The sequence below is a fragment of the Eumetopias jubatus genome, unplaced genomic scaffold (assembly GCF_037043125.1).
Source record: "Eumetopias jubatus isolate StellerSeaLion01/CBP00866 unplaced genomic scaffold, mEumJub1_p1.0 scaffold_16, whole genome shotgun sequence".
Classification (NCBI taxonomy): Eukaryota; Metazoa; Chordata; class Mammalia; order Carnivora; family Otariidae; genus Eumetopias; species Eumetopias jubatus.
Window position 1 is genome coordinate 38,012,812 of NW_028274822.1, and position 13,807 is coordinate 38,026,618.

At 41.8% G+C, this 13,807-nt stretch overlaps 1 protein-coding gene across 16 annotated transcripts in view; it reads right to left on the bottom strand.

The window, feature by feature from the left end:
• Nucleotides 1-585: 585 nt before the first annotated feature.
• The window catches only part of DTNA (dystrobrevin alpha), a 120,446-nt gene continuing 107,224 nt past the window's right edge, over nt 586-13,807 (bottom strand). For 12 of the 16 annotated variants that reach the window (XM_088019607.1, XM_088019603.1, XM_088019601.1 and 9 more), the window contains 4 exons: nt 12,156-12,245; nt 10,752-10,920; nt 8,265-8,397; nt 6,307-6,324 (listed from right to left, as the gene is read on the bottom strand). In XM_088019607.1, the coding sequence (XP_087875733.1) occupies nt 6,307-6,324; nt 8,265-8,397; nt 10,752-10,920; nt 12,156-12,245 (410 nt within the window). Of the gene's footprint in view, nt 727-6,306; nt 6,325-8,264; nt 8,398-10,751; nt 10,921-12,155; nt 12,246-13,807 lie in introns of those variants that run through there. The other 4 variants (XM_088019596.1, XM_088019593.1, XM_088019591.1 and 1 more) reach the window with 1 other exon arrangement.

Here is a 13,807-nt window from a genome sequence, read left to right on the forward strand (position 1 = left end):
TGTGGCTCCTTGCGTGGAATCAAACCAAGGTGATTGCAGCAACCAAAGGTGCCGTATTTACAAGGTCTCTCTACAGTTAACAGCAAAGAACTAATAAGGGTGGACAAAGATGATCAAAATAAAAGCAGACATCAGTGCTAAATTATGATGCAACAGTTTGGCTCATGCATATAAGAAAATACATAGTATATCACAACAAAGGCCATACTCTTATGCAATTCAGTTCACATTACTACTTACAAATGAACCCTCCCTGCCTTATAGAGATCACTCGAGAATCCATTTTTCACAATCTCCAGCACATCTCCCTCTGACCAAACGAACTTACCCCGACTTGCGTCCTGACCAACCGCAACTGATTCCTGAATCTCATACAGTAGATTTTGCCCTCCTCCATCCCTCCCTCCCTCCCTCCCTCCGCATGGTGCCATGGGGGAGGTTGGCTGTGTTAGACCAGTGCTCATTAATAGGCCATCGTCTGTGATGGAGATGGATGTGCAATTTATTGTGGAATAAGAAAGAAATAATCCCCGCAAGATATAACTATCTCCTGGATGGGACAGGTGAAACCTGCTGGGTTTGCACTTAGAACAGGTCCCAAAAGTAAATTTGGAGAGCCAAGGAAAGAAACCCCCCCAAAACCACAAAACCCCAAAACAATATACGCCATTTTGTCTCGGTTACAGGACAGGGGTGCTTGAGTCTGGTCTCAGTGCTGACGTGGAGCTAAGGGAAAGAAAAGGTGGCTGGTTAGTCACGAACTGGTCAATGGCGGCACTTTCCGGAGTCCTTGCAACGGCTTGTACCATGCTATCGACAACCGTGTCACGGAGTTGGCAATGAAAACTACGACAAGGGGGACGGTTATCAGCAAAACGGCTCAAACCTTAGACAAGTGTTCTGATGCAGAGACACAGAGTGACAACAGATGTCAGCTCAGTCCAGTCAGGGGCTGAATGCCACTTGCAGGATCCGAGTTCCGAGTTCCGGAACTACCTGGCTATGAGTTAGAGCTGACAGCAATGTAGGTAGCTGGCATGGAGTGGTTTTAAGTACTGAGTATGAGGCACGAGGGGCCACCTGCCCCATCTAGAGAGGTATGGTTTCATAGACGAGGGGCAGTGGAAAGGAGATGAACATTAAGATAAACCAACAAAACTCATAATCAAATCCATCTGTGCAGAGAAATCTGAGAACTGTGCAGTTGTGCCCCTTTGGTGTCAGCCTGCTCTCAGGGACATTTGTCAGGCTGCTTCTCTGGGGAAGTATGAAAAAGCGCATCAACGGACAGAATGGGCTTCTTACTAATGCCAACTGAGAGCTTTGGTATCCCTGAGGCAAGTGATTTTGTTCCAAAGGGCAGCCAAGGACATGGTTTCTGACCAGATGCAGAGACACGACCAACTCAGAGCCCTCTGGAGAGGGACCTGGAAGGTCTCAGGATGTCTGTTCTCAGCTGGGCACACACCAACCACAAACTATGTGGGGGTGGGAGAAGGTTTCTGCCAGCCCAGGAAGCAAAATCGAATTGCTGAAGCTTTGAGCTTGACTCGGAGCCTTTCTTGCTTATTTGGAATAAGGCCTTTTTAGAGATTTTATATGCAACTTTATTCCAAAGCCGTGGTTCTCAACCTTTAGCATGCATCAGGAATCACCTGGAGGGCCTATTAAAGTACAGATGGCTGGGCCCAATCCCCAGAGTTTCTGATTCAGCAGGCCGGGGTTGGGGTTTAAGAATTTGCATTTCTAAATAAATTCCCAAAGTGATGCTGATGCTGCTGGTCCAGGACACACGCTTTGAGGGCCACTGTTCTAAAACGATGTCCTCGCCTTTCTTTTAAAGGAGATAGGAATTCCAGAGAAGCTGCCGATTTAAGTATAACATATTCAATATGTTGCCGGATTTTTATTTCATCCAGTCTTGCACCAAGTAGATTATGTTTTCATTTCCCCAGACTCCCTAAGGGAGGTCTTTAATGCTCCCCGACAAGGGCCCTTATAAAGGACCATCCACAGAGGCTTTCATTCTTCCTTCTTTGACCGTGCTTTTGCACATCAGCTTTTCGCTGAGTGCAAAATCCCAACGCCACTTAGAAGAGCCCGTTTCCTCTCCCATGACCACAGAAGGCTGCATGCAGAACACCAGGTAGCCAGCTAAGGCAATAAACATTCAGAAATAAAAGGAGAGGGAGTGTTTGCAAGCACACTTTAAGCCTGTACATTTAAAGCTGAAGGCCTCTAGACAACCTGATAGGGGAAGCTGTGGACGAGCGGTGTGGTTAGACATGCTCCCTAAAGCTAAAACGAGACGGACGCACCCATGGGAGAGCAGAGATAACTTGAGTCCGTTTGGGGATCTTATGGCACCTGTGGTTTATAAACAGCTTTAGCAACGAGTATTTCAAAACATAGTTCACAGTTTTTAAGAAGATCTGTGCTGATTTTAAAAACTAGATTCTATATCATTTGAATGTTGCCTTTTTTTTTTCTTTTTGAATATGATATCTATTTGGAAAAAATATTTACACTAAATTCTATGGCTGATTTGTTAGAGTATCTTGAAAGAAAACAACCCCAAGTTGGAAAGAAGCCCCAAAGGCTGGATTATCCTGGTGTGATTGGTTCAAGTCACTGCTCACAGAGACTTAGAGACAAATGCAGACAGTGCAGGCCAAGGACGCTTCTTGGCTTCTAGGCTCTGAGTTTGTACACTCAGGTACCAAATCCTTCGGGGTTAGTGAATAATTGCAAGTGGTTGTTTTTTTCCAATTGCTGTGGAAAAAAAATGTACAGTGTATAATAAACTGGTTCGCTAAAATCTCAAAGAATTCAGAAATCAAACATCTAGCTACAAACAGTATTAATATTGTCATTGTAAACGGAACAGGTTCAATATCATGTGCAAAGGCTTAAAATGCTTGTTAATACTGCCATCGTAAGAGCAGTGTGGGTTTTCAGCCTGTGGGTTTTCCTTTCCCTGTGTATGTGTGGTGGTGGTTGCCGTTTTTGTTTCTAATCAGGGATGAGCCATGTTACAGAAGATGTAGCTGATAAGTTAGCTTCGAACAGGAGTCAGAAGTCTTTTTTTTTTCCTTCGCAAAACACACACCTACGAACTACGAATCTTAGAACGAAAAGTCAACTGCACTACAGTCGGCAGAGCGCGTCTCTAAGGGTGGGGGTCTGTCAGGAGCTGCTGTGCGGGCCGGCACCTCTGGGCGCTGAGGCTGCTCCTGGGCCGGTGTCTTCTCCTCTGCGGGGGTGGGTGCGGGGCTCTCCTTCATCACCAGCTTGCGTGTTACCTTCATCATCTGTCTGACTATATCTTGCCTGGGAATAAGGAATGTGTAGTTTTTTTTTTTTTTTTAAGATGAAAACTGTTCTCTAAATTAGGGTTTCAAAACTTAGGATTCCCCCAGCCCCCCGACACACATATATTCACACACTCTCTCTCTCCTCCCTTCCTCTGACAATAGGGAGCAAATGTCCTGGGACGTGGTATGCTATTGGTCTTTCTGAAAGAGAAGATGGGCATCCTCTGCGTTGGGTCCCTGGCTTAATGGGTACCTAAGGCATCTGGAGGGTTAAAGCAATGCAGAAATGTTTGTGCTGTCCTCACCTGACAAGCAGATGAAAACACTAACCTACCATCAAAATGCCATGGTAATTAGAAAAAAAAATCCACTTTTGATTGTCCAAGCCCCCCATTTCTGAAGTTAGGATGTGGCTGGCTAAGGAGAGTGGTGTACCATATGGGGAGAGGGATGGAAAAGGGATGAAGCCAAGATTTGAGTCTGCCAAATGGAGTTTTGGTGGATTCTTAAGTTGAGGGTTAAATATTACATAGACTGCATTTCTTCCAAAGAGGCTAGTTGAGAGGCAAGGTTTTACTCTGTTCACTCCTGTTAGTATCAGTGAGTGCATACTTATCTTCAAATAGCTCTTTTTGAGCAGAGAGTGGGTCTTCTATTTCTCTGGGGTCCCACCCTCTGCCCTGGTGGACACCTAACTGACTTGCAGTGATGAAGTTGGCTTCCGGACCCTTGGATAAGAGATGCACAGCTTTGGGGCAATTTCTGGTCTTGTTTGGGTCAGAAAACCCAAACAAATCAATTTCAATAGCATAAACTGTTCCAAGATTTCAGCTCTATTTCTCGGCTACATCGAGAAAAATTATACTAGGATAGAACTAGCTGAAAAGATGAAAAGCCACTGGCTTCTGGATTGATCCGTAAAGTTTTAAATACATTTTGCTTAAGTGGCTGATTTCATGACAGGCTAGTTCACATGTAGAGTCCCATGGAACACCAGCTCGGTAGGTATATGATGTAGTAAATGGCAGAGGCCACAACGGTTTCAATTTTCCACTGTCAAATTGACAACAAAAGTTGAAAACAGTGGCCGAAGAACTTTTAGAGCACTGAAATCTTTGGCTTTTATGTAGAAGAACCAAATGCCATTTCTTATCTGAGTTTATGTCAAGGACATTTCATTAGTTTGTTTAAGAAAATATTTTTCTAAGAACTAGTGACTGATGGTTAAATAATGTGCAGAATAAAAATGATCCAGTTGCTGGCATGAAGAGAAAGAAAATGCTGTGAAAGGAGAGGCTTGCTCCTTTGGGACTAGATTTGTTATAACGGGAGTAGATGTTTTCAGAAACAACTCCTGGGACTTGTTTCTACCGTGCTCATCATGATTCCGGAGAGCATGTGCTGTGGCATTCTCAAATGCAGGGGAGGGAGACTAGAATACAGTCACATCCTTCTTTTCACACCAAAAGGGCTTCAGAGCTCGTATATTTCATAATAGCAGTTATGCCATGATTTCTGCTTGCTTAATCCTAACCCGAGAACTGAGACAGGAGGTCAGTAATGCATGAGTGAGGATGTTTTCTTTGCAAGTTGATTTGTCATTTAAGAGAAATAGATCCCTTTTTAAATTTAGCAGCGAGTTGACTTTACTACCAGCTGTACTATAGACTTTTGGGAGTCCATGGTTGGGAAAGACTGTATCACTGAAGGAGATACAAATCCTTGGGCCCCTACAGCCAGAGACTCGGAAAGGTGTATTTACTCGGAACCGTAATGGGGGACAGCCAAATGGCCATCAGCCGGAGCCAGAGACACCATCTAGACTTAAGAGACAGTGTAGCCAAAAGTGTATAAAATCATTACACATAGCTGAGTCCTTAGCTTTGTCTATAAAAATACAGACAGCAAGCTAGTTCTGAGTCCTGGGGGGTGGGGGTAGGGTTCCCCATACACTTACATAATAAGTCTAGCAGCTCCCCAGGATTGAATCGCTTGCAAAGCACTGAGCACAGTGCCAGGCACGTCTGTGTGGGCTTATCATAAATTATGGTGTGTTTGCCACCATGTTAAGCTCTTTATAAACTACATCCCAGTGAGGACAACTCCACTATGAGGTAAGTATTATGATATACATTGTGCAGAGGGAACAGAAGTTCAGAGGGGTTTAATCATTTGTCAGGGTTATGCGACCACGATTTGGTGGAACTCCTATTTGAAATTAGGTCTGCCAGAGTCCAGCGTCTGAGCTCTAGACCGCTACCGTCCAGGGGTCCTGCCAGTCAAGTGCTATTCTCTCTACATTAAACACATGACTGAGGATTTTCCATGTATGTTGGTAGGTCCCTGGGGGTGGGGAATCACATGCCACGTAAATGATATTTTAAATTAAACTGTATCTTGCTGAATTCCACAAAGAATTTGAATCAGCTATTCCAAAAGTATAAGGCTGCAGAAGTTGTCCTCTCTGTTTTGCTTCTTTTGTTTTCTTTAATAATACACGGTTTTGCCTTCACTCGTTGAGGTGCACACATTTGATCTCTGGGTCCTGAATACAGTATGCCTCTGAGGCTGGCCCATCCCTGCATGTGCTGAGCATGCCTGGACTTTTCTTTCTCAGGTGATAGAGAGGCTGCAAACTCAGATGCTGTTAGGGACTGGTGATGAGGCACCACAGCCCCGAGGATCTCTGGGGCATCTCTGGCATTACAGAAATTTCTATGCCAATTTTCCTAATTAATAGAGTAAAAAGTCAATTCCCGAGGTTGTCTGCCAAATCTCCACTGGGTTATAATGAAATGCTCCATAGGCCGGGATGATTCTTTGATATCAGGAGGGAAGGAGGATATTTATCACATAGAACACAGAAACAACCTAAGAGAGAGTGATTGTGAATTTAGGTTACTAGTTATCAGAAGTCAGTGTATAGTGGGCACGTTTCCTCCTAAATAAGACGGTACTTACTTGAGAGGAGAGTGATAAAAGGATATTGTATTCAACCTTGCAAGCTGACCTGCGGGTGACAAAGGACACAAACAAGAAAGGTGACATGTCAAGTCCGTGATGCAGTCAAGCTCGTGAATTATTTGGTTGGAAGCCATGCAGAAGGACAGAGAGTGAGAGAGTCCGATGAATGAAAACAGCATTCTGACCCATCAAGCAACCATACGCTCATAGAGTACTCAAGGAAAGTCACTTCAATGTTCTCTAGGGCATATGCCTTGAGTGGGGACACACAGGCTTACTGTGGTCTCCTACACCTTGTCTTTACCTTTCCCTTGAAGTCACTGGGCATGGAAAGGAAAGGAGGGAAAGAGCTTAAGATTAACCAGAGATGGCAAAAACTCCAATTGCATCTTAAGCTTTTAATAGAATTTCCCCTCATTTTACTCACATAAGGTTAAATTCTTAATTCATTAAAATAAATACAAATCTAATATTTTATATGAAATGATGGTTTCCCTTTAAAAAAAAAATCTAGAATTTCAGTTACTGTTGTCACCAACATCCAGAAACTGATATGGGTTCGAAGAGGGAGTCCTAACAGGCGCCCCTAACAGCATGAACCAGAACATTGATTATTTCATCACATCTCTCTCTCCCTCTAGGCAGCAGAGCCCAGTGAAATGCATGTCGGAATGCCATCCCTTAGAGTTCCCAGAGACACCCTGGCAGCTTCATCCAGGCTAATTTCCTTCCATGGACAGGCCACAGAAGTGGCAAAATAAGAGCATTCTCCATGGTTCTCCACTTCAGGCAACTTTGACCGTTTCTGCAGTGTTGAAGCATGGCTTTACATATATAGTCACTGATTTTTTTTCTTTTTTTGGGGGTGGGGGTGGGGTATGACGAGGCCTACATTTCAGTTGCTTCTGAAATATGGTTGTTAAACCGAAAAGGCTAATGGAACATTCCAAAGAGGCCAAACTTTTGTTTTATATTGTTGGGGTGGGGTTGGTAGGCTTCAGTTTCTTTCTTGCTACATTCTTCTTGGGAAAATATTTCAAAACAATCTGTACACATATGAGAAGTAGAGGTAACGTATTCACTCTGCTTCTCTTTCCTTCACTAATGGGAGTAAGAGAGGGCCACTGCTCGTCTAAGAATGTGGAGGAAGCTTGTCTGGCCATTGGACAGAAAGACCGACATGAAGAAATATCTCATGGGGCCTGGGGGTTGGGGCAGTAGGTCTCAACCAGGCGAACATCCCTGAGCTCCCAGAACCTCAAGAAAACACCTGTGAATTACAGGGAAGAGAAACATACAAGCAAGACCAACAGGGCAGTAGAAAAATCTCCATGGGGAAAATGCATCCCCTTTAGGATGACTTACTAATTACACTTATTCGCAGTTGAATGTGTTATGTTTGGTGAATTCTCAGCTGGATTAATAATACACTCCAGTATATATGAAAATCTGTCCATCCATACCCTGCTGAACGCGGGGCTTACAGTTCCTCCTACCTTTCTTGGTGAGATTTGATACTCTCCTACTTATTTATTTTGACATGAGGTGGGCAGTGAAGGAGGATGAAGACAAAATGATTCAAGGGACGAGATATATTTATACTTACTCAGTTTCCTTGGGCCTTGTTCTCTGTATCTTTTTCTAAAATTTATTTTTATTTATTTTTTATCTATGAGAAAACGTATTTTTCCCACTGAACTTGGAAGAGTATAGATTGTTGGTCACCACGTTTCCCCTAAAGGGACACGGTCTTTCTCACTTACCAGATCAGAATTTCCAAGAATTCATGGTGAGAGGCATAGCTCTAAGAAGTATTTACAATTTTTACAACTGTCTAGAATATGTGGAGTAAGGAATGCAATCACAATATTCTGGAGAGGGAGGGTAGAAGAAAGGAGAAGGCATGGGTTTTCTGAGTAATGTAAAAGACCCAGCTACCAAGGGGTGGGGGGCTGGGGGCCGGGGGTGGGGCCTGACTCCCCATACCTGGTAGGCTTCATCCTGCAGCTTCTGTTTCAGATACTCCTCCATCTTGAGCTCGTTCTCCAGCTGCCGGACTGAGTCATTTTCATAGTTCTCATCCTCTGGCCGCACGTAGGGGTCCCCATCTTCTGAGGCCCTGGGAACAGACCACAAATGGTGTTTGGGAGCAAATCTTAAAAGTAGGAGTAGAATTCATGTGTTAGCTGTGGTTTTGGGTCCCATTTACTGAGTGCCCTAATTTGCTTCTTGGCTTCAATTCACTTCAATTCAAGGTCTTCTGTTACCTAACAGAAAATTAAAAAAACAAAAACAAAAACAAACAAAAAAAAAACCTTTGGAAGTTTGGAGAAATAGATGATCAAGAAATTCTCATATGTAATTTTTCTATGGCAGTCTGATATCATTGGTCATCTGTGTTTTCCTCTGGTTTACAGGAATGAATTGCCTTTAAAGAGTTTGTCAGTCTTAAAAGAAGCAGTCTTATCTTTTGAGAGGATATCATTTTCCCAATCTCTGGGCTTTTTTTTTTTTTTTTTTTAATGGAATCCAAGAACACTTTCTATAAGGAAAGTGAGCCCTCTAGTGAAATGATGATTAAGGACATTTGTTCATAATTTACCCCCCTTTGTGTTATGCACATATGTAGGGATATGCACCCATGTACTTTATTTTTACAGTAGAATAAGACTTAGAATATCAGCTCATGGCTGTCAGGAAGGTAATACTTGAACCCATGGCTCTTGATCTTAAAAATTTATACTAGTTAATCTAAGAAATCCACTCAACTTGTTCAATTCTATCATGAGATAAATAGAGAAGAATGATCTCATTCACTAATGTGTGACTCTATTTGAATCTATCCATCCCAGTTTATAAAAACCCTTCCTGAGACTAAACATAAATTCACTACCTAAATCATAGGACTAAAATATTCTCAGAGTAAAACCCAGTATCTGTTTAGATAGTACAGATATTAAGACATCCCCTAAAGTGAAGAGAGTGGTCAAGTAGAAGTTTCTGGGTTGGAACTTAAATGCCATTGTTCATGTTTATTTATATCTGTACAACATGTTCTCATTATTTTTAGAGGTTTGGGGCCAGCCTAAATAGGTCTGCAAGGCCTCTGTGAACTTTCCCTTCCCAATTCCTTCGGCCAGTTGGTAGCTGGCACTGTCACCAGCATGCGGGGGACAGCGGAGTGGGGTAGATTTAGCTACCGTCTTGGATTTTTGGATTAGAACAAGAAAATTTTAGGTGACCACATGCAAATGCTTCATTACGAAAAGTCAGACAGATATGTTACTTACCAGACTAAACTGATGACAATGAATTCACCATTTTGAATATAAAACAAGTCAAATAATTCTAAATTATAGAGGAAAGGACAAGAAAGCAAACTAAAATTAAAAGTGGCAGCCTACTGCTATTTAAAATTATGTCAGAACTGTTTTGTTTGGATCTCTTGGCCTGCTTTTTCACCACTGCTTTCAAACCACATCTATTTATAGGTCCTCATTATTATTGGTCGACTCACTACTTGGATTGAGATCCAACAACACCCGAAAGGCCTCTGGTTAGTTTCTTCTTTGGGTCCTGAAAATGGCCAGTTTATTTTTGTAGACTAGTCTGCAGCATTTTTCACGTTAAGCACCATCACCTTCCTAGTTTGTAATGCTCAGTGGACCCCTTTGCAGCCCTCTGGTGAGCCTCTCTGCCCACGTTTCCCACTGCTGCATGAGCCCCGCTCTTTCGAAGGCTCCTTTGCTTCCCTGCCTTCCTCCCCACCCAAGCTCGGCTCAGCAGGTCTGCCCCAGCTCCTCCCCCTTTGCTTCTCCGCTTTGGTTTCCGAGGCCTTTCTACTTGGAGTTTGAGCTGATCCAGGGACACGGATAATTCTAGGGGGGAGGTCACTGATTCTGCTGCTTTCTGTCAAGCTACAGAAGCCTAATTGGATGAAAATCTTTGCAAATGCCTTTCAAAGGTCAGATTTATACGTACTCAACAAGCCAACCAGATTGGATTTCTTTATAATGAGGTTTTAGACATTTACTGATTTCAGTGCCAAGTGCTTATATAATGTTGTTTACACCCATTCTGAATAGAGGCCTCTCTAGCATCACCTGGTCCTCTAAGGGCAAATACAGTACATTTAGAAGATAGGATGATTTATCTCCTGAATGAGTCTGTGAGTCCCGAAGGCAGAGAGCGATTTTTTGATACTGTTTTGTATACAACTAGCACCGTGCCTTGGGCGCGCCAGGCTCTCAACAAGCACCACGTGGTTTTCGTGATTGCTATTCTTGATACAGTGAGGGGAGGAAAAGTCCCAACACCAAATTTAATGTAGCACCCTTCTACCTCTTCTGGCAGAAAAGGAAACTGCACCATCCCATTCCGAATTAAAGAACGGAAGCAACCATGTTACTATTTTCCTATCTTCCCTACAGAGTGTTGTGCTACTGAGCAAGGCCCCCAGCCGAGGATACTCACACGTCACTGCGCATGGTGCTGGGGGTGGCGCCGCCGTGGAGGTACCCAGGTTTTCGGGCGTGGATTTGCGCTAGAAAAGCCTTTTCAGAGGTTGGCGATGGAACCAGATCCTCAAACTGAGTCCGTGTAAATTCAGAATCCACGTTACTCTCTGTTTCACTCCCCACCTCTATTAGGTACGATTGAAGAAATGGAGAATTAGATTTTTTTTAAGATTGGCAAATAAGGGGCTGAGCTTAACATAAGTCAACCTGTGCTGTGGAAAACATGAACCAGTTATGGCACATAAGTCAGGTGAGTTTATTATTATTTTTTTCCAAAATGACATTTGATACTGACATGAATTTCTAGAAAACCATTTGGTATACAGTGTTGTCTTTTTTGAGTCTCAATCATACTGAGGAATTTTTGTGGTGACTGACTTAATTTCTTAATACTTCTGTTTTGCCCCTTTTACAAAAGTCTTCACGAAAACTGCTCTTACTTTTGCTTAATATTACTTGAATTTAGGAAATACAAACCTAAAATACTACATTCACTTAACACCTCAAAGTATTGTGAGTATAAACTAATAGTATTTGAAGCTTCCACAATGAGAATAACATTTTAGTCATCATGTGCTAGGGCAGTGGGTATACTCCATTAGTCAATATGTATTAACTACTGCCATTTTTATCCTACTTGGTAATCTTCATTTAGACTAGCAGCAACAATTTTCATTACTTTAATTCTTATAGAGGCTTTAAGAAACTTAAATCCAGAATTTTTTTTAATATTGACTTTTCTTACAATTGTTTAATCTCAAACTTTGTGACTGTCAGACAAGTATCTTGCTAGGTGGGCTTAAGGAACAGATGAGATGTGTTAGTAACTGGTAAGATATTTATTTGCATATTCATGCTGTTAAAGTTTTAAAAACTGTGTAGTATTATTAGAATAAAGAGTCCCTCTCAATGTCATGCTCTCTATTTTCTGAGATCTTTCTTTGGACATATTGCAAAGGTAAATTTCAACTTAGCCTCATTCAAATAGCCATGCATTTCAAATGAACAGAGTTTAAATGAGTAAATAAAATATTTGACTTTATAAAATAACTTTAGCATCATGTCACTTTGGATCATATTACAAGTTACAAATACTAGATATTACAAAAACTAGAATTGCAAGTCAATTTTAGTATATTTCTTTACTCCTCTCTGCATTTTTCAAAATTTCTGCATTGACCATGTATTAATAGTCTTCCAATCAGCAAAAAAAAGTACTAAAAAATCTGAATATACGAATAAAATATCACATCAATCTTTAAAATATCTTTTTCTACTTGACAATGAGGAGATCTCTAACAAAGGCCCCTAGCACTTATGGGTCCCTCTGCAATGAGCAAACAGGGGGCTGCGGACTCACCGGAATTCAGCTCTTTCACGAGAGAGGACATGGTGTTAGTGATGGAATCTGCTGCTACTAGTAAGTCATTCCTTAAATTTCTTCTTGAACCTTGAGTGAAGAAGAAATGATAATTAAAAAAAGAAATCACAGCTTTTCCTTTTTATTTAGTTTATCATTTACATTGATAATCCTGAAGCAAGAAAACTTCTAAGACTTCTCCTTTTCAGAAGTGCTTTGGCTCATTTTCTGAAACAATACATTGTACTTAGGGCAGTGGCCACTGATGAGGGAGGGGTTCATTTAATTTATTGTACAAATCGGGACAAGTTTGTGAGGAAAGGGGGCGGCATGATAATAAAACTAGGTGACCTGGCACAAAGTGGGATGGTCCCAGGCCAACTAGTATTTATGGCCACCTTTTTGTAGGAAAACTCACACAGATGTAAAGTCTGGTTTTGCCTGGAGAGCTGCACCTTGCTAGCTGCTGTTAGTTTCAGCCACGACCTGGCAGCTGAGCCTGGGATCCTGATCTCCATCACCACAGCCTCTGTCTCTCATCAGGGTTCCCAGAGTTCCCCGACCATTGTAGCTACCTCTGGGGAGCGGGAACGCTATGCACTGAATGCCCTAGAGCGTGGGACAGGGGTGGGGATTCTTGCACCTGATGCAAGACCATGGCAGAAGATGTACGCCCTGTACTCTGAATTGCAACTCAGACTATGGTTCTCCATGGTAGACAAAGATTACAATGATGTTTCAGGCACACAAAGGGTTAAATGGGTATCTGTGGGCTGGCTTGGGTGTGAGGTAACACCTAACATCTTGGAGAAAAAGGGCTCAAGATTCCAAACACCTCACTTGCCGCTGAACTCATGTAGCATGAGTTCTTTGGGAGCTAGGAGCTGCCTCCAAGCTGTGACGGTTCATCCTGTAATTTCTCAGAAAATAAACCTAAGTAAAATAATAAATACATGTAAATTAAACAAAGTAGTCAGATAAAACAATGATAACTGAAAGCTCAATTTAAAATACTGTAAATTTCTTCAAGATGATTAGAGAAAGGACCTTTTTCCTTCTAAAAATTAAAAAAAAGGTTATTTTGTATAACTTATTTTCTTTCTCAGAAGAAAAAGGCCTCTTATGGATCTTTCCCTCTCCCTCAGAGAGTACATCATTCTCTTCCTTTAAAATGTAAGATTCTATCCCCATACACAATGCATGAGAGTGTCTCTTTCCTCACACTCTTGCTATCTCTGCCTATTACTAATGTTGAACTTTTTTTTTAATCTGCTAGGCGAGAGGTGATATTTGTATTTCTACAACAGTTTGTGAGATTGGACATCTTTTTATATCTTTATTGGCAATTTATAGCGCTTCTTCTGTCCAAATCCTTCACCTGTTTCTGTTTTGGGACTTTTTCTTATTGATCTCTATATGCTTGATGTGTAGCTGAAATTGTGAAACTTGATTGCCACATACACTGGAAATGTTTTCCTCGGCCTATTTTTTGTCTTTTGACTTCACTTACTTATTATTTATTTATTTTTGCCTTAAAACTAGTAATCGAATATATCTCCCCTTTCCTTAGATCTGTATGTGAGGACCTGGAAGGATGTTCATGATATATTGCTAACTTAAAGAAAATGCAAATTGCAGACCACAATGCAATG